General features: G+C 48.6%; 1 protein-coding gene across 3 annotated transcripts in view; it reads right to left on the reverse strand.

Annotated features, from left to right (window-relative positions):
- The window catches only part of UXS1 (UDP-glucuronate decarboxylase 1), a 54,923-nt gene extending 29,794 nt beyond the window's left edge, over window positions 1-25,129 (reverse strand). For 2 of the 3 annotated variants that reach the window (XM_061155339.1, XM_061155337.1), the window contains exons 1-5: window positions 24,991-25,129; window positions 11,914-11,941; window positions 10,676-10,739; window positions 9,644-9,687; window positions 5,647-5,707 (exon numbers count right to left, since the gene is read on the reverse strand). In XM_061155339.1, coding sequence (XP_061011322.1) covers window positions 5,647-5,707; window positions 9,644-9,687; window positions 10,676-10,739; window positions 11,914-11,941; window positions 24,991-25,084 — 291 coding nt within the window. In that variant the 5' untranslated portion in view covers window positions 25,085-25,129. The remainder of the gene's footprint in view (window positions 1-5,646; window positions 5,708-9,643; window positions 9,688-10,675; window positions 10,740-11,913; window positions 11,942-24,990) is intronic. The other variant, XM_061155338.1, reaches the window with a different exon arrangement.
- Window positions 25,130-25,342: the final 213 nt, after the last annotated feature.

Genomic DNA, 25,342 nt, shown 5'->3' on the forward strand with positions numbered 1-25,342 from the left:
GAAGGCAGGGGGAGAACAAAATAATTGAGTAACTAACTGTAAAAGGCAAACAACAATCACATTTTTTTCTTCTGTTCTGAAATGCTTTCAATTTAAAGACCAAACTACTTAGCACAGCATTGTGGACACACTTAAAGCCAAAAAACTATATACTTACTGATTAAAATAAAAATTTTATGTTATATGTATGTTTCAGCACTACAACAAAAAAGAAAAAGGCAGTTGAAAACAATATGTATATAACTGTATTATGTATCCCTATAAAAATGTATTATCCTTAAAAAACGGTGTTATTTATCCTTATAAAATGTAGAAACATATCTGACAACAATAAAACAAAGAAGGCAGGTGAAAGCAAAGTTGTTTGCAGTAAAGAAATGACACCAAAGTTAATTCAAATCCACAGGAACAAAAAAAAGAAAGTGGACTTGGTGATAAAAAGATTAACAAAGAAATGGCAACCCATGCCAGTATTCTTGCCTGGGAAATCCCAGGGACAGAGAGGCCTGGAGGACTCCAGTCCGTGGGATCACAAAGAGTGGGATACAGCTAGCAGCTGAGCAGCTGCGGCACACATGGTCTAAAGGGGTCACTGTCGACTCAAAGGTGCAACGCACTGAAAGTGAGAATCTAAAACACGGTGTCACAGAACTAGCTAGAAAGATGGAGTGGCTGTAATGCTACCAGACAAAACAAAGTTCAAACAAAAAATGTTCACAGACAAAGAGGGGGCCTTTTGTAAGGATAAGAGAGTCAATCTATCAACATTTACACATCTAACAACAGAGATACAAAATATGTAAAGCAAAGCTGAAAGAACTGGAGAGAGAAACAGAGAATTTACCAAGAATAACCGGAAACATCAACATCTCATTCTCAACACTGCACAGAACTGCGCAGCAGAAATAAAGGAAATAAACACTCGAAAAGCACAACAAGCCAGCTGGACCTACCAGATACCCCTGGAACACTCCATTCAACAGCAGTATAATACACAGTTCTTCTAACACATTATTGACCAGGGGATCTTTGTAGAAACCACCTGTGTCAGGTAATTTGTTATATAAGTGAATATTGATACACCTCAGATCAATACCATTTGGGTAACAAAAGACATATTAATACATTTCTGGTCAATAAGTTGTTAAGAGAACAGGAAATATTCTCCAGGACAGACCATATTCTAGGCCACTAAACAAGCCTCAAATTTAAAGGGATTCAAATCATACAAAGCATGTTCTCTGAGTAAACGGGAATGAAGTTAGACCTCAGTGACAAATCTGAGAAATCCGCAAGTGTTTAGGCTAATGGATCAAACAGTAAATTATAAGGTAAATTAGAAAATACTTTGACATGAATGACAAAGAAGAAACAGCACTGCCAAAACTTAAGAGTATGCAGCCAAAGCAGTGAATTCCTAGAAAGATAGAAACTACCAAAACTAACTCAAGAAGGAACAGAAAACTGTGTAGATTTATAACAAGAGACTGAATTAAGCCCAAGTGCAGATGGCTTCTCTGGTGAACTTCACCAAACATTTAAAGAAGAATTACATTTGACCCTCAAACAACTGAACAGTCAGGGGTGCCAAACCACCACACACTGGAAAATCCAAGGTAATTTTACAGTGGGCCATCCACATCTGTGGTTCCACATCTGCAGATTCAACTAACCACAGACCGTGTAGTAAGTACTGTTGTTGTTGTTCAGTCACTAAGTCAAGTCCAACTCTGTGACCCCCACAGACAGCAGCCTGTAGACTGCAGCTTGTAGAAGGAAATGGCAACCCACTCCTGTACAATGGCTACAGTCTTGTATCTGTTGTTTAGTCACTACGTTGTGTCCAACTCTTTTGCAACCCCATGGACTGTAGCCCACCAGGCTCCTCTGTCCATGGGATTTCCCAGGCAAGAATACTGAAGTGGGTTGCCATTTCCTTCTCCAAGGGATCTTCCCAACTCAGGAATCAAACCCACATCTCCTGCATTGGCTGACGGATTCTTTACCCCTGAGTCACCTGTAAATCAAGTACTGTAGTGCATATACACTGAAAAGAAATCCACCAGTGCAGCTCAAACCCATGTTGTTCAAAGGTCAATTTAACATCAAATCTACACAAAGTCTTCCCAAAAAGTAGAAGAGGAAGAAACACTACCCCACTTATCATACAAGGCCATTATACCTCTGACACAAAAACTAGGAAGAGACATCACAAGAAAGGAAAGCTACAGACCAATAGCTCTTATAAACACAGACATAGGAATTATCAAAATACTAGCAAATCAAATCCAGCAAGATATGAAAAAGGATTATACATGGTAATCAGCTGAGATTTATCCTGGGTATGCAAGATGGGTTGCAAAATGAATAAACTAGGAAGAGAAGGGAAATTCCTTAGCCTGATAAAGGCACCTCTAAAAACCCACAGTAACACCATAATCAATGGTGAAAGGCTGAAACCTCTCCCCTGAGATCAGGAACAAGACAAGGAGGTCTGCTCCTCTCACTTCTATTCAGCATCAAGTGTTAGAGATTCCAGCAAGGACAATTCGGCAAGAAAGTGAAATACAATGCATCTATATTTAAAAGGTGGAGGCTAAACCACCCGTATTTACAGGTAACATGACCTGCATGAAAATACTAAGGAATCTACTTAAAACTATTAGAACTTATCAGTGAATTCAGCATGGCTGCAAGACATTAAGAAAATACAAAAATCAACTGTGTTTCTATTTACCAAGAGAATTTCTATTTTGGTTTCTTTAGTCACTAAATTGTGTCTGACTCTTTGTAAACCAATGGACTGTAGCCCACCAGGCTCCTCTGTCCATGGGCTTTCCCATGCAAAAATACTGGAGTGAATTGCCATTTCTTTACCCAGGGGATTTTTCTGACCCAGGAATGGAAACCACGTCCCCTGCATGACAGGTGGATTTTTCACCACTGAGCCACCAGGAAAGCAACAAGAGAATACACAATATAAAAATGAAACTGACAATTCAATTCAGACTAGCATCAAAAAGGATAAGACACTGTAGAATAAATTCAACGAAGGAAGTACAAAACTTATATTCTGAAAACTACAAAAGAAAAAATTAAAAGAAGGTAATGAAGATCTAAATAAATATAAAGACACTCCATGTTCAAGAACTGGAATACCATTAACATGGCTATATGTCCCAAACTGACCTACAGATTCAATTCATCTCTATCAGAATCTCAGCCAGCTTCTTTGTCGAAACTGACAGGCTGATCTAAGAATTCACAAGGAACTGTAAGGGGTCCAGAACAGTCAAAACTATCTTGAAAAAGAAGAACAAAGTTGAAGAACTCACAATTCCCAGTTTTAAAACTTACTACAAAGCTACAATAATCAAGACAGTGTGGTCCTGGCACAAAGACAGACATCAGTCAATGTATAGAATTGAGAGTTCAGAAATAAACATTTGGGTTTATGGTCAGTTCATTTTTTATAAGGGTGGCAAGACAATTTGATGGGCACTGGACCACTGGGCGGTCAGATGCAAAAGGATGGGAGATCCTTATCTAAATCCACATATAAAATGAACACAAAATATCTAAATGTAAGAAATAAACCTATAAAACTCTTAGGAAAAAACATGGCAAAACAGTGACCTTGGATTAGACTATATCTGCTTCAATGTGACACCAAAGCACAAGGAACAAAAGAAAAATTAAACTTCATCAATATTTAAATCTTTTGAGCTTAGAAGAATACCATCAACAAAAGACAACAAACAGAATGGTAAAAAAAAAGATATCTGCATATCGTGTATCTGATAAGAAACTTGTATCTAGGATAAATAACTCTTATAACACAAAAATGAAAAGAAAAAGAACCCAATTTTAAAATGGGCTAAGGGTCTGAAAAGACATTTCTCCATGGAAATAAAAGAAATGGCCAACAGGCCCATTAAAAGATGCTCAACGTCATCAGCCACCGAGAAACTCAAATCAAAACCACAATGAGAGGGACATCCCTAGTGGTGTGGTGGCTAAGACTGCGCTCCCAATGCAGGGGCCCCGGTTTGATTCCTGGGTGGGGAACAGAGAGCCAATATAAATAAATGAAGAGACATTATCTGAAACAGACACACAATTAGACACCACCTGACACCACGAGGAGGGCTACCGATAGAGACATATAATGGCAAATGCTGGCAGGGACAAGGAAAAATCAGACCCTGCAACACACTGAAGTTTGTAATGGGATGTGAAACGCAGTCACTTCAGGAAAAGGTCTGGCAGTTCCTCGGAAGGTTAAACAGAACTGCCAAGTGACTCATAGGATAAATGGATAAAGTGTGGCCTATCCATACAATGAAATATTACTTGTAATAAAAAGATATGAGGTACAGATAAATACTGCAACGTGGGCATGTGCTCAGTCGTGTCTGACTCTGTGGCCCCATGGACTGTAGCCCACCAGGCTCCCCTGTCCATGGGATTTCTGAGACAAGAATACTGGAGTGGGTTGCCATTTCCTTCTCCAGGGGATCTTTGCAATCAACCCAAGGATTGAACCTATGTCTCCTGCATTGGCAGGTGGAGTCTTTAAAACTGAGCCACCTCGGAAGCCCACTGCAACATGAATAAATCTTAAAAACACTAAGTGAAAGCAGTCAGTCACAAAAGGCCAAATTATGCATTATTCCATCTATAGAAGCACCCAGAGTTGACAAATGTCCACAGACAGAAAGTACCCCACGGTTGCCTCGGGGTGGCAGGGCTGGGGGAATGGAGAATGACTGCTCATGGGCTTGGGGTGTCTTTGGGGACAAGAAGTTCTGAAGCCAGTAATGGCTGCACAATTGTGGACATGCTAGAACTACTGAAATATACACCTCAGGGTGTATCACATCTCAACACAGCTGGCACTGGCTCAAACACAAAGCTGCCAGTCTCCTGGGACACACTTTCCTACACGATACCCACACTGGGGCTCTTTCACTGGTGAATTTGTGTTCATGTTTAACAAGGCAACCACTAGCCGAGAAAGCCCCCGGCATATTCATCAAGGTCGTCTGTGAACCTGAAAAGGTTTTTTAAGACCACTGTTCTGGGAACCGTTTCACATTTCTTCAAAAAGTTAAACACAGGGTCACCACACAACCCGGTAAGTCCTCTCCCAAGTGTATATATGCCTAGAGGAACAAGAAAGCTATGTCCACAGAGCCTTATAACTTATGTTCACAGTAACCTCAAAGTAAATGCCCATCAAATGATGTCTGGATAACCAAAACATGACCCAGCCTCACAACAGAATACTATTCAGCCAGAAAAATGGATGGAGACTGGATGTGTCTATAGCATGGATGAACCCCAGAAACATTACTCAGCTTAGGAAAAAGACCACATGTTGCAACATTTGAAATACACAAAACAGGCAAATCCACAGAGACAGAAAGTCATTCCCATGGTTGCTAGGAGCTCGGGGGACAGGGGGATAGGTTGGGAGGTGATTGCTGATTGGCGTGGGGTTTCTCTGGAATCAGGATGTGAACAAACCATAAACCACTGAACTGTACACACTGTACCGGCAACTTTTACAGGTTGCAAATTACACTTCCATTTAAAAAGCAAATTACTTGATACCACAAACATGAATCAGATGTGTAAACTTACCAAAATTCTTTTACGGTCCTTTTCTGATAAAAATTTTACTGGCGGGTATTTCTGGGTGAAGCTGTAGAGCATAAAGAGATTATAAAAGAAAAAGTCAAAACATCTGTGTATTTTCTCTACTTGGCCCCAAAACAAATGCGGATGTGAGAACTGCTACTGTCGACTCCCCCTCCTCTCTAAATGAGCGCTGTAGGAACCAAGCCCTCACTGGCTAACTTGAGTTCAAGATGAACCTGCTTCTTGGCTAGGATCAAACAGGTGTGACAAGAGATGTTATCCCTGGGCAGGGAAAATCGAAGGATGACCCAACCACCGGCAGCCAGAGCTAAACACAAACCAGAGATCACGGCATTGAGATGCTGGGCCCGGGCCGGGGAGGGAGACCCAGCCCAGCGGACTGTGCCACTGAGAGTAAGAGAGGAAGGTGCTGACCACAACTCCCCCTGCCTATCCCCTGACTGGGCAGCTTCACGAATCCAGCCTCCCCTGCCCAGAGGCCCCGGGACAAAGTGACTGGCAATCAGCCCTTCCTACCCACCAGGGCCCATCTGATCCTGTCTTGAGTCTCATCTTAGCTTTCAATGTCTCCCACCCCTATGAAGGCACCACCAGTCCCCCAACCCATACGGATGTCCCAGGACCTGTGCAGCGCAAAGAGCACAGAAAGTATCAAATGAGAATCGATAAACGCAGATCTGAAATATCCCCTTAAAATGACTTGGTCAGAAACAAAAGTGAGTTAAAGAAACGTGGAGAGAACAGCTCTGGAATCATTATTTTAATTGGAGAGATGTTGGGCGGGGGCCCAGCCTCCATCGCCTCCACCTCCCCAGCACACCCAAGATATGGAACACATCTTCTTTGTGCTAGTGGAACTGGACAGAGCAGGACAGGTCCTCGGACAGACACCAGGGCCGGGAGCTGGACATGGAGGGGTGGGGGGACCTCTGACAGGGCACGTGATTTCCCCCACAAGCACTTCCAGACTCTCAAGACGTGAGTTCCCTTTGCAGACACCAAACACAGGCAGGCAGGTGGGAGATGCCCAGGGGGTGGATAATTCCACACTCACAGTTAGTTCTGTGACCCCCACTCTCACCCCTGGAGAAAGACCCCCCAGGTGCTCCAGGCACATGGCAGCTTCCTGCTCCATGAAGCCAAGGGCAACCCACAGGCCACCTGAGCTCTGGCTGCCATGCAAGTGCCTGATGCAGTGGAGTCGGGGAGGACAGCAAAGCAAAGCCCAGCACTGGCCAGGGCACCCTCACACCTGCCCGGCCCCCTTCTCCGAGGACCCCATACCCCTTGCTCCAGTCCCGGTCTGAGCTCCCAGCAGCTTCAGGCACAGCTGACCCGGCTCTGTCCCACCTCCCAGGCCTGCCAGTCTGCGCCTTCTCCAGGTCCTCCTGACGCCTCCCTTCCCTCACCCATTGAGGTTCATCCCCTGCAGCGTTTATAGACAGTGTCACTGGGAGCGGACCAGGGCTGCCCTTGGGACAGAAGGGGCGGGAGGAACAGAGGGTAAGACAGGGGTGGGGGTGGGGTGCCAAATGTGGACACTGAAATCAACGTTCATCCAAGTGATGAGCTTAGAACAGTACCTGAGTGAAAACTTAACATGAAATTAGATACGCTATGTGTACATGGGGCTTCCTTGGTGGCTCAGTGGTAAACAGATTTCAAATCCTGCCAATGAAGGACACACAGAAGACGTGGGTTCGATCCCTGGACTTGGAAGATCCCCTAGAGGAGGAAACAGCAACCCACTCCAGTATTCTTGCCTGAGAATCCCATGGACAGATAAGCCTGGCGGGCTACAGTCCATGGGGTTACGAAGAGTCAGACACAACTGAGCAACAATAATTTACACCAGGCAGAAACAGCAAACATTTTTCTGCAGGAAATATACTTAAAAGAAAACTGCTTCAAAGAGTGTGTGCTAAGCCTCTGGTTTACCAAACACGAAAACACGGCACTGGCTGGGTTTCGTGCCTTGTTTCTCTTCCATGTGTAGCGACTGAGTTTCAGACTCCACATGTGTGACTGCTACTAAACTTTGAAAAAATGATCTCACAGCCCTCATTTCTTGCTTTGAGGACCCAGGGCAGAGCTCCAGGAGCAAAGCAATGGCCCGCCCAGGCCACAGTGACAGAGCTGGGTGACCAAGGCGGCCAGGCCTGGAGTCCCGTGCTGGGTGGGCCGGGCAAGGGCAAGGCATGGGCTTCTTCTAAGCCTGGAGCCCCTTTAAAACTCTGCTCAGGTGCTGGCTCAGCCACGCATCTGTGTATTCAAGCACCTTCTCCTGGGCACCTATTCTAGGTCACGCCCTGTCCTGGGGACACAGTGGCAACATGGCAGACGTGGGAGGCCGCCCACCATAGCCTACGTTTCTGAGTGACAAGCAGTGAGAAGACAGGAGGAGTTGTGAATTCAGTAATAATGGACCGTCCCTCAACCCCAAATCAATCCTGCTGTCATTATTAACCCCATTTCAGACTTGAACCTTCCTGTTTATTAGCACAGCCTCAGTACTTAAGAATTTTTTTTTTTTTTAAATCAAAGGTTTTATTTTTTTGGCCGTGCTGCCCAGCATGTGGGATCTTAGTTCTCCAACCAGGGATCAAACCCATGCCTCCTGCAGCGGAAGCTCAGAGTCTTAACCACCGGACCACCAGGCAAGTTCCTAGAATTTTAATTAGCATTGAAAGTGTTAGTTGCTCCGCCTTTGTTTGACTCTTTACAACCTCACAGACTGTAGCCCACCAGGCTCCTCTGGCCATGGGATTTCCCAGGCAAGAATATTGGAGTGGGTTGCCATTTCCTTCCCCAGGGTACCTTACCGACCCAGGGATTGAACCCAGGTCTTCTGCACTGTAGATGGATTCTTTATCATTTGAGCTACCAGGGAAGTCTTAAGTAGCTTTAATATCTGCTATCTATCCAAAGAATATTTAAAGATGGGGAGATGGAATCAAGCACATAATCAAGTTATTAGGGTGTGTGATCAGGAAGACAGAAAGACTGCAGAGTCACAACACTGTGGACCAACTATACTTCAGTAAAATTTAAAAAAGAAATCAAACTTGCCTGCACATGAGAACGACTTGGGGAAATTTGCAAACCCCCAAAGCCCAGCGTGCATGCCCAGTTACATCATAATTTCAGGGAGTAGGGGCCAGGGGGTCAGTACTCTTTTCTTTAAAAAAAAAAAAAAGGTCCATAGAGTCCACAACGCAGGCTTCTGAGACAGCACTGATCCCTGAGTCTCCCTGTGTAAACTGGCCCTGACCTCTCAAATGTATCCTTTCTTCTCGTGGGCCCAGTGCCCCCACGTAATGAGCTCATGTTCCGTCCGGGGACGTTCTTATGCTGCCATGCAGCAGGATGGCTGCGTGGACATTCCTAACACCAAGTCAGAAAACATGAAACTAGACAGAGCTCTGCCGGTTTCCACCACAAGGTCACATCCACATCTGACTTTCTAACTCCAACAGTAACCTGGTCAGTCAGACGCCACCTGCCTGGCTCAACTACCTGGGGGACAGAGCCCTTCAGGATGAATCAGCAGGGAAGCAGCCCCAAGTCACAGGGGACTCTCATGTTTGACAGGAACGAGTCACCAGAAAATTCGTTAGGATGACGGTCATACGTGTGGTACCGAAAGGAGTCATGCAATTCTCATATTTCAAGAGATCCTGTGTGCAAAGCCACTGCCTTAGAAAAGTTACCCAAATGATTCACTTTCTTTTCAAAAAAATTAATGTGAAAATGATCACTGCTGGGCAGATTTTTTTTCCTCTTTCCGCCAACCTAAAACTTGTGGTGGGTTTCTTCTTAAACTATTTATTTCAAAGCTTCAATTAAAATTGCTCAAACTATGGCAGTCCTGTCAAAGGCAGAATTTCTGGATCCCACCCACTGAAATGTTATAGGCAGTATAACTTTAGCACAAAATGGTGGCAAGAAAGATTAAATCACAAATAACAGGTACACATACCTCTTTTCCAAATCTCTGATTTTCTCCCTTAGTGGTTCAATGATCTGAAACAAAAATAACCAGGATCAGTTCTGAAGCAGAAACACAGTCCTCCAGCACTTCCACCCACTCTTGACGTTCCAGGAGGATGGGACATGACACAAAACGGATTTCCAATTACTTCTACGATCCACCTCCAGCTTGAAATGAAGTCAGAGCCCCCAAGTCACAATTCCAGAGCCAAGATGCTGAACCGCATGCTGGGATCTCTGACTCCAAAGACACCTGAACCCTGAGGAAGTTCACCTTCCAGACCACACGGGCATCGTTCGAGGTGGTGCGGGCTCACAAAAGCAGGTGAATCTCCACCCCTGCCTCTCTTCACATGAGACAGAGAACCGCCAGGAGCTGCCTGTGTGCCACCTGCTGTCAGCCCAGCACACACGTCCACTGTACCCATATGTCAGGGCCGGGGCTGCCCAGAACAACCAGCACGTGGCTCCAAATCCCAGTGAGCGACCCCCCCACCAAATCCGTGTTACAACAGTCTGTCCTCACACACACTGGACTAAAACACAAGCAACTGTTCTAAACAGAAGGTGTGGAGCAGGCCAGACACCCCGGCTCTCGTCGAGGCGCCCCCTCCACCCGTGTGTCCCCGCTGCCCTGTGAGCTCCCAGGGTCCTGGCATCTGAGTCCAGCCGTGTTCCCATCTACACCAGCTCAGGTGAGCTGAGGCGGACCCCTGTCTCCATCCAGGTAAAGATCCTCACTGCCCCTTCTCTTCGGAAGCCTGGGAAGGCTCCCCTGAAAAGTCACATAAAAGCGTGAACCCATCTTGCCTGTGGGGCAGAATTTAACATGTCGCACCATTATAAACGGGCAAAGCTGACGCAGAGGTGCATCCACAGCCTCACAGACAGCAAATCTCCTCTTAAATAAGGTAGTGGATCACGGTTGGCATGATATGGCCACAATAAGGCACCAGCACAGACAAAGGCACTAAGTGGAGAGACAGCAGACAGGTGGGAACAAAACAGAGAGAAGACTCACCTCTTCAATCCTGCTCTCAATTCTCAGCTCCCCGTTTTCCTGGATAGACCTGTTGAGTAGAACACTGCAAGACTGAGATAGACTGAAAGGCTCTGTGACCGCGAGGTCTACTTCTGAACAAATCACCCCAACATGCAGCACCAGTGCAGACCATTGCCTACTCCCAAGCAATCAGCCCAGCCCCACCCCCTGAGGGGAGGCCAGGGGACCAGACAACTGCGGGGTGGGTCTCCAGGGATCACAACCACCTCTGGGGTGTTTCTGCTAAACTAAGATCACATCACTTTCCCGTGATGCCCAATGTGCGATTTTAAATCAGAGGCAGGAAGTGTGTCTACAGGAGCACAAGTTCCTGCTGGGCTGTCCTGGGATTTAAGGCAAAGTGGAATTTTTCCAACTGAAAAGACTGAGCTCCTTTAATGGGACCTGAGCAGCCCTCCAGCCACACACAGAGGCCTCTGTTGGCAGACACACACCAGCCAAGGGGGAGGAGTCGGTCCCCGCGGCCCCACCCGCCCTGCAAACCCCACTGGGCAAGCCGCGCGGGTGGGGCAGAGCTCCCCTCCCCACAGCCCTGCGGCCCCCGGTATCACCACAATGTGACCGCTGTTCTCGACCGTCAAACAAGAAGTAGGAGGTGGAGAGGGCTGTTCTTTAAATGTGAAATCGTACTCATGGCACCAAATCTGGTTTTACAGTGAACGCCTATTACTTTGACTGATCTTTTTTAAGAAGCAACAGTTGACACAGGATTCGACTTTTACAAGGGCCCCTCGTTCTCTGTTGAGCAGCACAAACAATGCCCACCCAGAGTGGAAGGTCCTTGGGCCTCCCCTCCCCTGTGACAGAAGGTGGTCTCAGCATCCACTGGTCTGCTCCTGGGGCGGTGGGCAGTCTCGGTTTCCCTAACAGGCTTAGGAAAGGCACCCCAGCACTCGCTCTAACCACCCAGAAATGCCGTTTACATCTCAGGAGCCTGAAAGGCAGGAAGGCGGGTGCAGACAACACCAAGGAGGCACCACTGCTGCCCAGAGACCCCTCTTCTCATCTGGGCTGACCTGGGGCAGCCTGAACACTAGCTGCACCCTCCGGAGCATCCAGGAGAGAGATGCACACGGGTGTGTGAGCAGTTCCACTTTTACACTGTCCTCAAATTGGCCTGTGCCACCAAGGTATGTGTGTAACTGGTGTGTCATTTCAGCCCAAAAGTAACAGCCAAGTTATTAAAAATCAATTACCTCATGTTAACCAAGTTGCCCCAAACAGCTGTAAGAGAAAGAAAAAGGAAAAGTCAATATTTAAGTTTGCAACATTCAAGGACTCCAACTAGTACAACATTAATTTTTAACCTATATTTTAAAGCACAGTAAGAACACTATAGCTCACGAAGACAGTAAAATGCACTTTTAAAATAATAAGTCCTACTAAACTTAAGTGGGAAGATGATCCTATATATCGCCTAATTTAGAGTAACATTTTGGAACCTGGAGTGCAATGGTGCACGTGCCTTTTGTTTTTTTTTTAAGGTTCTTTTCGGGGGTGGGGGCAGGGGGTATCTGGACCATTTTTAAAGTCTTTATTGAAATTTGAATGTTATAATACTGCTTCTGCTTTGTTTTTTTTGGCCACAAGGCAAAAAAAAAAGCCTAGCTCCCTGACCAGGGATCGAACCCACACCCCCTGCATTGGAAGGCAAAGTCCCAACCACTGGACCACCAGGGAAGTCCCGGGGCAGGCGTTGTGATACCAGTATGTCTAGCCTTTGGGGATGAGCCAGTCACAGAAATCAAAGAACCACGTGAACAAAAGAGATGCCAGGGCTCAGTCCCACTGCTTCCATCAAACGGCAATGAGACCCAGAGAAACTACAGGCGGCCTGACTCTGTGGTCGGCCCTCACTCATCTCCCCTACATCAGCTTCCCCTGCGGGGGTACCTCCTGGGTGACAGACACTTGATTAACTGTGAACCACTTATAATTATTTCACCAGGGGTGATCACTGACACAGGAGACCCTGACACCCACTTGAAGCTCCCGATCAGAGAGTTACTTCACAAAGAAACCTTCACAGAGAATGGTGTGTCCACATCCCAACGCGGGCCCCACGTGGCCGCTCCCCCAATACTCTCACCTTCAGGGACCAGGTGCCCCTAGGTGCCGCGAGAGACAGAGAGCAAACACACACACCCTGGAGTCCAGGGCTGGAGAGTCTGTGAGCTTGGGGCGGGGGGGGGTTGGAGGGGGGGGCGGCGGTGTGTGAGGCAGGTGGCGAGGTGAGGGGTGACCCCAGACACGTTCTCACTGCATCCTCAGGTACACAGCACAGATAACAAATGTTCACTGGATAACTCTCAGGGTCCAAAATCACACCCCCCAGATCACACCCCCCCCCCCAGAGGAAATTCCCATTGTTAACAAAGGGGTGTTGAAAGCATAAAAGCACAGCCCTTGTTCAAACACAAGAAACTATGATAGTAAAAGATAAGCAATAAATAACTAAAAAGTGGCAAGTAAGCAAGAAATGGGAGAATTTTAAAATAGAGCTGAACTATTCACTATTTGGGCTTCCCTGGTGGCTCAGATCTGGTAAAAATCCACCTGCAGTGCGGGAGACCTGGGTTTGATCCCTGAGTAAGGAAGATTCCCCTGGAAGAGGGCACGGCAACCCACTCCAGCATATTCTTGCCTGGAATATTCAATGGACAGAGAAGCCTACAGCCCATGGTGTCACAAAGAGTCAGAGATGACTGAGCGACTGAGCACACAGCATATATTCACTATTCACTAAAAATATATGTTTTTATACTTTTGGACCATGTGACCTTACTTTTGAGTATTATCCTCAGGAAATAATTATACACACAAGAAAGCTATCTTCACAAATGACTGCCTTATTTATAATTTAAAAAATGGTATAAATCAAAGTATCTTACAATTGGAGAACTATCATATAAAGTACGATATCAGTTCATCTCAGTTCATTCACTCGGTCATGTACAACTCTTGTGACCTCATGACTGCAGCACGCCAGGATTCCCTGTCCACCACCAACTCCCGGAGCTTGCTCAGACTCAAGTCCATTGAGTCAGTGATGCCATCCAACCATCTCATTCTCTGTCGTTCCCCTTCTCCTCCCACCTTCAATCTTTCCCAGCATCAAGGTCTTTTCAAATAAGTCAGTTCTTCACATCAGGTGGCCAAAGTATTGGAACTTCAGCTTCAGCATCAGTCCTTCCAAAGAATATCCAGGACTGATTTCATTTAGGACAGTCTGGTTGGATCTCCTTGCAGTCCAAGGGACTCTCAAGAGTCCTCTCCAGCACGACAGTTCAAAAGCATCAATTCTTCGGCACTAAGCTTTCTTTATAGTCCAACTCTCATATTCATACATGACTACTGGAAAAACCACACCTTTGACTAGACAGACCTTTGCTGGCAAAGTAATGTCTCTGCTTTTTAATATGCCATCTAGGTTGGTCTTCCAAGGAGCGTTTTCTAATTTCATGGCTGCAGTCACCATCTGCAGTGATTTTGGAACCCCAAAAAATAAAGTCTGTCACTGTTTCCATTGTTTCCCCATCTATTTGCCATGAAGTGATGGGACCAAATGCCATGATCTTAAGTTTTCTGAATGTGGAGTTTTAAGCCAACTTTTTCATTCTTTTCTTTCACTTTAATCAAGAGGCTCTTTAGTTCTTCTATGCTTTCTGCCATAAGGGTGGTGTCATCTGCATATTGAGGTTATTGATATTTCTCCCAGCAATCTTGATTCCAGCTTGTGCTTTATCCAGTCCAGCATTTCACATGATGTACTCTGCATAGAAGTTAAATAAGCACAGTGACAACATACAGCCTTGATGTACTCCTTTTTCTATTTGGAACCAGTCTGTTGTTCCACGTCCAGTTCTAACTGTTGCTTTTTGACCTGTACACAGATTTCTCAGGAGGCAGGTAAGGTGGTCTGGTATTCCCATCTCTTTCAGAATTTTCCATGGTTTGTGGTGATCCACACAGTCAAAGGCTTTGGCATAGTCAATAAAGCAGAAGTACATGCTTTTCTGGAACTCTCTTGCTTTTTTGATGATCCACCAGATGTTGGCAATTTGATCTCTGGTTCCTCTGCCTTTTCTAAATCCAGCTTGAACATCTGGAAGTTCACAGTTCACATACTGTTAAAGCCTGGCTTGGAGGATTTTGAGCATTACTTTGTTCGCGTGTGAGATGAGTGCAATTGTGCGGTAGTTTGAACATCCTTTGGCATTGCCTTTCTTTGGGATTGGGATGCAAGCTGATCTTTTCCAGTCCTGTGGCCACTGCCGAGTTTTCCAAAGTTGCTAGCATATTGAGTGCAGCACTTTCACAGCATCATCTTTTAGGATTTAAAATAATTCAACTGGAATTCCATCACCTCCACTAGCTTTGTTCATAGTGATGCTTCCTAAGGCCCACTTGACTTTGCATTCCAGGATGTCGGGCTCTAGGTGAGTGATGACACCATTGTGGTTATCTGGGTCATGAAGATCTTTTTTGTATAGTTCTTCTGTGTATTCTTGCCACCTCTTCTTAATATCTTTTGCTTCTGTTAGGTCCATACAATTTCTGTCCCTTATTGTGCTCATCTTTGCATGAAATGTTCCCTTGGTATTTCAGAATGAAATGAAGAGTACGGAATAAAGCAGGACAAAGGCTAACAGAGTTTTGCCAAGAGAATGCACTGGTCATAGCAAACACCCTATTCCAACAACACAAGACAAGACTCTACACATGGACATCACGAGATGGTCAATACTGAAATCAGACTGATTATATTCTTTGTAGCCAAAGATGGAGAAGCTCTATACTGTCAACAAAAACAAGACCAGGAGCTGACTGTGGCTCAGATCATGAACTCCTTATTGCCAAATTGAGCCTGAAATCGAAGAAAGTAGGGAAAATCACTAGACCATTCAGGTATGACCTAAATCAAATCCCTTATGATTATACAGTGGAAGTGACTAATAGATTCAAGTCATTAGATCTGATAGATAGAGTGCCTGAACAACTATGGACAGAGGTTCATGACCCTGTACAGGAGGCAGTGATTAAGACTATCACCAAGAAAAAGAAACGCAAAAAGGCGAAATGGTTGTCTGAGGAGACCTTAGAAATAGCTGAGAATATGATATAGCCATTCATTTAATGAAATCATAAAGTCATTAAGTATGACTATAACTATTATCAAAAAGATAAGAGATAATAAGTGTTGGCAAGGATATAGAGAAAAGGGAACCCTAGTTCACTCACCATGGATGGGAATACAAAGTGGTGTACTATGGAAAATAGTATGGAGGTTCCTCAAAAAATTAAATACAGAACTACCATATGACCCAGTAATTCCAATTCTGGGCATTTATCCAAAGGCAATGAAAACACTAATTCAAAAGGATACATGCACCTCCGTGCTCTTAGCAGCACTATCCAACAGCCAGGACATGGAAGCAACCTAAGTGTTTAAGAAATAAGGGTGGATAAAGAAGATGTGGTGAATATATGCAATGGAATAGGTTTCAGCTGTAACAAGAAGGAAATCCTGACAACTGCAGTAACATGGATGGATCTTCAGGACACCGTAAGTCAGGGAAAGACAAACGTACAATCTCACTTATGTGCGTGCATACTAAGTCGCACAGTCGTGTGCAACTCTTTGCAACCCCGTGGACTGTGGCCTGCCAGGCTCCTCTGTTCCTGGGATTCTCCAGGCAATCATATTGGAGAGGGCTGCCATGCCCTCCTTCAGGGGGTCTCACTTACATGCAGAATCTAAAGACAAACAACAAAAACCCAAGCTCACAGATACAGAGAACAGACTACCAGTTGCCAGGGGTGGAGGTGGGTGAAGTGGGTGAAATGGGTGAATGCAGTTAAAATAAATTCTAGGAACTGACACACACACACTACTGTATTCAAAACAGAAAACTACTAAGGACTTAGGCAGCACAGGGAAGTCTACTCAATACTTTGTAACGACCTGTGTGGGAAGAGAAGGTCAGGGCAGACCTGCTCGCACAGCCTCTGGAAGTGGACCCTCCGGTCCCACTGAGTCCCAGCCATCATCCCAGATAACACCATAAAGAGAACAGACTCTTCACACTCCCACCCCACAGAGCCGTGAGCATGGTGAGCCACTGCTGCTCCGTCCCACCCGGTCCTGAGATCGTCACTTACGCAGCACAACCACCAGAACCAGAGCACGGACGGGAACCTGGCCTTTAATTCCCTGTCGACCCTGGATCTGGGCTACACTCCTCCCAGGGCCCAGCGCCCACGTCGCAGGCCCAGGATGCCCACCTGGGCAGAACACCTGGCTCCAGACTGAAGTTCTGGGGGACCCTGCACCCCAACCCCGCAGGCTGCCTGCCTTGTGTGATCAAAGCATTAAACACACCCAGGACGGTGGTGCCCGGCTCACCCTGTGAGCCCCGACAGCCCCGGCCAGAGAAGCAGACACCCGCCTGCCCTGGATAAACTCCACGGTGGCGCGAAGCACCATCAGTGTAACAAGAGAAGCATCGGAAGAGCTGTTTAAATAGAGCGGAAGGTTCAAATCGAAGATACTCTTCTGCTAAAGTTCTCCAAATACGAAATGAGGTTATCAGAGGACGGAGCCTCCCCCTCAGCTCCCCTGAAAGAATCAGGCGCTCAGGTTCAGACAGCATCCCACACAGGAGAGCGGGGAGCCTTTCTGCTCCTCGACCTGGAGAGAGCTGGCCCCAAACCCCACACCTGTGCCCAGCTGGCCAGGCCTGCGTTCACTCGTGTGGTTACACAAGAGGAAGCTGCCCAGGTGAGAAGGTGACCTGGGGAGCCCAGCAGGCTGCCAGCTGGCATCCTTCACAGGCCACATGTGGGGGCACTGTGGGACCCTGTGCCAGCCCTGCACTATCCCTGCCCCCAGGCTGGCCTCCAGGATGAGCCCCAGAACAGGCTCCCCAGTTCTCTGCTCCGTAGCCCCAGCAGTCCCCACTGGCAGGCCCAAGCTCCAGCGATAAAACACCTTTGAGTGACTCACAGACTTTCCTAAGAAAACCACACTAACATTCCCATGGGAAAATTTTTTTTGCCCCAAGATGTTCCCTTTTTTTTTTTTAAAAAACAAAATGGTTAAAAAATGCAAGAAGCCGTGGGCTTTGTAGATGACATTTGTTCCTTTAAAAAGTCTTCACGTGTAAAAATGTCACTAAGTGAGATGGGAAACCCAGAAGGGAAACCTCCTAGAAGCCATTTCTGCTGTCACATGAGACAGCCGAGTGGGTATAGCTGCTCAGAGAAGGAGCTGGGGAACACAAGGAAGAACTTTCTGGGCTCTGGCATTACTGCAATTCCCACAGCTCGCAGTGAGAGAGCTTGAAGGATGGTCCCTTGAGGTCTGCTGAGGAGCCGAGGGCTTCTGTCCATCCAGGTAGGGGACTGCCTCGCTTGCAAAGTACAGGGTGACCAATAAAACCCCCCAACTGGCCAGTTAGCAAAGAAACCCTAAACCCAACGGTCACTTTGAGGAATCCCACTGGACACCTGGACCCGTTTCTTAAGAACCATGTGGGAAAATAGGAAAACTGTGCTAAGGTCTGTTTCCACTCCCAGAACATAGCTGACTCCCGGAGTATGGGTTGTCCACACTACCGACCAGCCCTCCAGCCCTTTGGACACTAATGACCTGCCCTGAGTGCAGACCCCGTAGGCAAGGGGCCCAGGCCCACAGGACACCCCACTTCAGATGCCTGCTTCCAGGCCCAGGGCCACCTGTGCTTCTGACTAACCAACCACCTCTAAGTCAGGGCACCCACAACCACCTTCTTGGGTTTGATCGTTTGCTAGAAAGGACTCAGAGAAACAGCTTCCTTACAACGACCAGTTCATCGTGAAGGCTATAGCTCAGGAACAGAAGGTCTCAGACAGAACCCGAGCCTCACTTACTGGGAAGCCATCAGATCTCATTGTTGAGGAGTTTCTTTTATTTTCCACAAAGCTCTACCTCCAGCTCCAACCCCTTCCTGGAGGTGGGTGGGTAACGCTGACAGTGAGCTGCTTCCATCCCAGGCCAACCTAGGGACCACGCTGAGTCACCCCCTAGGCAAAAATTCAGAGTGATCATAGGGGGCTTCTTAAGAACAACAGAAGATGCCCCTACAGCTTGGGAAACCCTGAGGGTTCTGGGAGCTCTGTGCCACGAAGGGACCGAGACCACAGACATTTTTCCTCTGTTCCACCCAAGGCGTGAGAAAACAGTTGCAATTCACTTCACAGAGGCCAGCTAACATCCCCAGTAGATGAAGAGTTCTTAAAAAATGAGGGGAAAGGTGACCCAAAGTCCAACAGAAAAGTGGGCAAAAATGGAACAGTTTTCAGAAAAAGAGGTGTTAACAGCCCTTTAATACTTTGCAAAGATGCTCAACATCACTCGTATGAAGAAAGAGGCCCCTTGAAGCAGGAGGGACCATTTCTGCCTGGTATGCCATCCACAAGCTCTGATGATGTGTGTGGCTGGGGGCGGTGGGGGGAACAACAGCTGTTCTGGGACATGGCTGGGGGACAGCGGGCACAAGCTTGCTCACGGTGGTGGTTATTTCTAACAGCAGGGAATCTGAAATAAGGAAAGTGTCCTGCACAGGAGGTCATCAGGAGAGCTCAGGGCACATACACACGAGTGACAGACAGAGCAAAGGTGCGCTCATACACTGATGCCAGAGCTTTCCAGGAAATACAATGCAAGGAAGAAAGAGAACAAAATGGTCCAGGTGGTGCGATACCTTCCGGGAATGATGAATAGCATGTGCTTGTACACACGCGGATGAATGCCTGCATTTGCAAAGAGAAACCTAAGATGCAAAAAACGGACTAGTAACAATGGGAAAGAGGGTGGGGGCCAGCAATTGCAGCAAGACATGTCTGCACAGAACTGTTCATTCAGTTTGACTTTTGAACCATGTAACTGGCTTATACATTTTAACAATTGGAAAGAAGAAAGCAAATCCTAAAATAAACGGAACACAAACAAACAAACAAAAAGGAACATGACTTGTATCAGGCACAGAAAACACATTTCACAGAGCCTTTGCGACACAGTAACGGCACACCCTGAGTGAGACAGAGTCTAAGGACAAAAGGAATGACAGAGGAATTCTGAATTTTCTTGGTACTGGTAACGATGCAGTAATTCTGAAACTGTTTTGCCTGGTGGTACGCATCAAATGAGTTTGGACTGATGTCAGAAACAAGATTTTCACTGTGGGAAGAAGGAACTAGCAAGATGGGAAGGAGGAGGAAGAAGCTTGTCATAACTTAAATTGGGGGTAGCAGCATAAACTCATGGTGGGAAAAAATCTGCACCTGGCTCCATCCACTAAGGGCACCTCAGCCAGTGCAGAGACCCTGAGTTCCAGTCCACACTCTCCAATGAAAGGAAGCATGCACCTTGGAGGAGTGGCTGATTGCAGGTCTGGGCACAGAAAACACAGGTGAGCGCGGAGCATCTGGAGATCAGGGACGTGCTCAAAGATTGGGAGAACCTTTGAGTCCTCAGTGATTTAAAAAAAAACAAGAGCGGTGTAAATTGATGGTGTCCTCAAAACATGTCCACAACCTAATTCCTAGAACCTGGGGATCTAATTTGGAAAAAGGGTCTTAGCAGGTGTAATGAAGCATCTTGAGACCAAAAGATAACCCTAAATTATCCTGTTGGGCCCTCCATCCCCTGTCCTTATAAGGGACAGGGGAGACAGACAGGCAAAAGGGGAGGAGCCCTGGGGCCAGCACAGAAGAGTGAAGCGCCTGCAGCCTGTGGAGGGTGAGGAAGGAGCCTGCCTGGTACACCTGGACATGGGGCATCTGCCAGCTGCAGCCCTGCCCAGTCCCATCTCTGCAGAGGGTAGGATGGAGGGTCTGCAGCAGGTGAGCCCCTGTCAGCTGGAGAGATGACTAGGGTACCACTCAGCCCCACAGCTCTCCCGTGGGGCCCCTGAGATGTCCAGGCAAGCTGGCACTGCCCCTCGGGGATGCTGAGTGATCCACCAGCAAGGGAGGCAGCTGAGGGTCTGGGGCAGTCAGCGGCCCTCCACTCACCTAGGATCCGCTCAAATGCAGCAGATGGCCCAGGGTCCCTCCCAGGAAAAAGGAACCCCCCAAAGGGAAGAGACCCTCCATGGGAAGAAAAGGGAGCAAAGGACCACCAAGCAGAAAACTCTGAAACAAAAACCACATGCTTTAGTTTTTTAAATTAAGAGAAAAAAAAAAACAAGTCTCGAGCAAAAAATAATAGCAAAAACAAATGTTATATATCACTGGAAGAGTTCGGTTATAAAGATGACAAAGTTCCCGAAAACTTGAGCAAAAGTCTAAAATGATAGACGTGAAGAAACAAAATGGATGAGACCTGGCAACCCCACACCTGTGGGAGAATGTTTCAGGGAGGGGGAAGGCCAAAGGGCAGTTCAAGTTTTCAGAACTGCAAAGCAAGGACCCTGGTGGCCAGGGCTTGGAGGTGCCTGGCACATGTCACCAGCATCCGTGGACTGGCAGGTGCCCCTGGCTTCGCCCCCACCACCGCCCACCCCCCCGCCCCAGCACAGAGGCCTCACTCTGGGAGGGGATTTGCGCGTGAGCACTGCGGTCCTGAAGGAGGCCAGTGATCCACCGCAGGGATACTGTTCACAAGGACACACTCTGGGCACAGGGGCCACGAGAGACCCCCAGAGTGAGGAGTGACCAAGCCCAAGCCAAGCTGTGTGGCGGGAGGATGGCACCGGGGCAGAAGGAGCACCTAGGATCTCCCAGGAAAAATCAAGTCGCAGAGAGAGAGCGGGGTACCAGCTAGAGCCTGGACCCAGGAGGGATGGAAACTTGCCTGAGAGGCTTTGAGAGGCCTTTTCTAGAATTCTGCACCACCCGCCTATCACTTAAATGTGAAGACAGAGAAGGCATGGCCAACACCTGCCAATCCTCCTCCCTGACATCAGGTGAGGGAAGTCAGGGGACAGGTGATCTCCAGGCCAACAGAGCCGGACAGCTGAGGCCAGGGGCCTCTCCTCGGGGACATCTTGGGGGAGATGACATGGGTGACAAGCGCTGGAGTCCAGTGAGTTAACAGAGCAGAGTCATCAGCTCCAGGAAGAATAAGAGGTGACGGACGTACAACCCGGCGCATGTGGATTACATTTAGTCTGTAATGCCAAATGCTGCACTTGGTCCTTCAGTCGTGTCTGACTCTTTGCGAACCCGTGGATGTAGCCCGCCAGGCTCCTCTGTCCACAGGATTCTCCAGGCAAGAATACTGGAGTGGGCTGTCATTTCCTCCTCCAACATTTAGTCACATGTGTAAACATGAAATGCTGACCTCCTCAAGATCACACTAAGTCTATGTGGGGGTGAGCATGGGTGGGGGAAAGTAAAGAGAATAGTCACCTTCTAAAAGGGAAAGTCACGAGGTATACAACAGTATCTACAAACGAAAAACTAGGAAACAGGATGCTATGGCACAAACACTAAGATCATCAGTTCAGAGAAGAGAAGCGCCGGCCCCTGGGCAGGGAAGAGATGCCCAGGGACACCAAGCAACCAGGCAAAGGCAATCTGACTTTTTAAACTGTACTCATGTCAAAAACACTACAAGTAATTCCAGCTGAGTCTCTGCCTATGGATTCCCCTAGCAGGTTGTATGACTCTCAGACAATCAGGCCTCTGAGCTCCTCCAACCAGTGACCAGCGCTGACCTGAGGGCTACAAGGACTGGAACCCCATAGGAGAAAACACGTGCAGGCAAAGAACACAGGGCAGCACAAGCTGGCTGTGCTCAGACCCTGGGCCCTGGACTGAAGAGTTACGTGCCAGGAGGGAGGAGGATGGGCCCGCACTGGCTCAAGAGACAGAGGAAGATGGGAGAGAGCCTGAGAGGACATGGGAGAGCCTTTCCAGAAGGGGCTGTGTGTCATCTGGGAGCAGGGACAGTTTTCTCAAACAAGGAGACAAGATTATTATATTAACAAGGAGAGCCAAGACTAGAAATCACCGCTCTTGGACACTGTCAGGAGTCGCCAACTCACTTTTCCTGTAAAGCATCTTGGAGTTACCATCCCATGCCCATTTCTGACACTGCCTGCACACCTATCTTAAACCTCACAGCTAAATTCACCCACACAGTGAGCTGGCACAAGGCCCGCCTGCCCCAGCCCATCAGCCAGGGCAGCCTCATCACCGCTTCATGTTTATGCTTTAACCACACCCACCCTTCTCTGCATTCCTAGAACACGCCCTGCTCTGGATGCCACAGGGCGTTCCACTCTTTGCGACCCCATGGACTAAAGCCTGCCAGGCTCCTCTGTCCATGGGATTCTCCAGGCAAGAATATTGGAGTGGGTTGCCATGGCCTCCTCCAGGAAATCTTCCTGACCCAGGGATGGAAGCCAAGTCTCCAGCACCGGCAGGCGGGTTCTTTACTACTGCCACCTCGGAAGCCCATTAACTCCCACACATGCCTCACTTCTCAGCCTAAGCCTCACTTCCGTGGGAAAACATGCTGGTTGCCCCTGTCAGGAGCCCTCATGCATTCTTTTGCTTCCTTCCTACTAGTTTGCAATTTCACCCTCATTTAGGTGAGAATCTAATTCATGGCCAACTCACCATCTAAGCCAGTGGTTCTCAAGTGGGGGGTCCCCAGAACACACCAACAGCATGTGAGGTGAAACTACTAGCTGGGCCACAGCCCAGACCTACTGAATCAGAAGCTTGAGATGGGAGGCAACAGCCTCTGTTTGGAAAGCCCTCCAGGTCATTCCGATGCACATAGCAGATTGAGAACCACTGCCCAGGCATTCTGCACACCTTGGGGATCCCTGGGACCCAGCACAGGGACAAAGACAAGGGCTTTGCAGACAAAGTAAGGACGGAGGGTTTCCTGATCTGCAGAATGGTGAATGACATTCCACGACCTCTGACCTGCAGAAGCCTCAGAATCAACATGCAGCCTGCCGGCAGACCTGAGTTCCAGTCCCAGGTCCCCAGCCCTCCTGGGCTCAAATTCTTGGTCTTTGTAGCTTCTCACCTGTGTGATCATTTGCCTAATTTCTCTTGGTCTTAACAGACTCACGTCTAGAAAGGGAATAATGATAGGAGCTATTTCCTAGGACTGCTGAGACACTTAAATGAGACAAGGAAACAGACTCACCACGCATGGGGAAACTGGCAGCAAGTTTGAACCCTGTTACTGTAGTCCTAACAGTAATTACACAACTTGAAGCAGTCTTCCCCCTGGGGTCTCCGCTTCCTGATTCAAGACTGGCATACACTTCAGAAGCCATCTTCCTCCTCGGCAAACCACTTGCATCTAACAGCCCCCAGCTGGGCTGCAGACAGGCCAGGTCTCAATGACTGCGCATCTGCCTAGAGCTCAACTGAAGCCACGTCCGGAGGCCCCCTCAACTTGGGAGTCAGACCTCGGTAACGCAACCGGTGAGCAGGTGTTTCGTCTCAGCGTGGATCAGCCTCGTGGCTAGGATTCAAACGAGCTCACACTTGGTCCAATTTTGGTACTTGGGGAAATATTAATAGCATCAAGGAAAACACGTTCCCATCCAATAGGTTTTTTTTTTTTTTTTAAAGGGACGGTTTCCCCTTCTAAGACATAGGGTGTACCACCTGCCAGCAAAGTGTCCCCTTCTGCTCTCTGTCCCGAAGCCTCCGGGAGTGATGACAGGGGAACCACACAAAATGGAGCGGCGCCGAGACCCTCCCCCCGCTCCCCGCGGTGCGCCTCGGCTCTGAGTCGACCCGCACCCTCAGAACACAGGCGCGGGGAACCCCTGGCGCGTGCGGACACCTGGGCTCGGGGACCCCCCCCCCTCTTGGCGCCAGTACCCCTGGAGTGGACAACTGGGCGCGGGGAACCCGTGGGCGCCAGGACCTCCAGGTGCAGACACCTGGGGGCAAAGACACCCCCACCCGGGCGTACAGACACTTGGGCGCCAGGACCCCGGGGCGTCAGACCCGTGGGCTCCAGGACCCTTGGGTTCGGCCGCGGGCCGGCGGAGTCAGGCGACACTGGGCTCCCAGCAGCCAAACGCTCAGTAATTGTCCTGGGAGCAGACAGCCGCGATGGGGGCTCTGCCAGCAGACAGCCCTCGCAGCCCCGCGTCCCGCCCGGCTGCGCCGCACGCTCGGAAGCCGTGGACCGCAGCCCGGTGTGCGGCGGCGGGGCCGAGGGCCGAGGGTCCGCGGTTCGGCTGGCGGCCGCGCGCGGAGCGGGAGGGAGCAGGCCGCGGGCGGGAATGAATGGCCGAAGCACTCACAGGCCACGTAGGCGAGCAGCGCGATGCCCAGCAGTAGCTTCATCCTCCTGCGGCTGACGGCGGACGCTAGGCGAAGAAGCGGCTGGCTCAGCATCCCGGGCCGCGCGCTGCGGCCGCCCGACTCCGAGCGCGGCGGCGGGGGCGGCCCGGAGGCCCCGCCCCGCCCCGCGCGCGCTTCCTGCCGGCGGGGGCCGCGCGCATGCTCCGCGTTCGCCCCGCCCCACCCCGCAGGCGCAGTGCGGCGGCCCCAGCTGGCGGCGCGTGCGCATGCGCGAGCTAAAGCGTGGAAGCCGCGGCGGGCGGTGAGCCTCAGACCTGGGTACCAGCGCACCAGGCGGCCGCCGGGCTGGTT

The sequence above is a fragment of the Dama dama genome, chromosome 11 (genome assembly GCF_033118175.1).
Source record: "Dama dama isolate Ldn47 chromosome 11, ASM3311817v1, whole genome shotgun sequence".
In the NCBI taxonomy this organism is placed as follows: domain Eukaryota; kingdom Metazoa; phylum Chordata; class Mammalia; order Artiodactyla; family Cervidae; genus Dama; species Dama dama.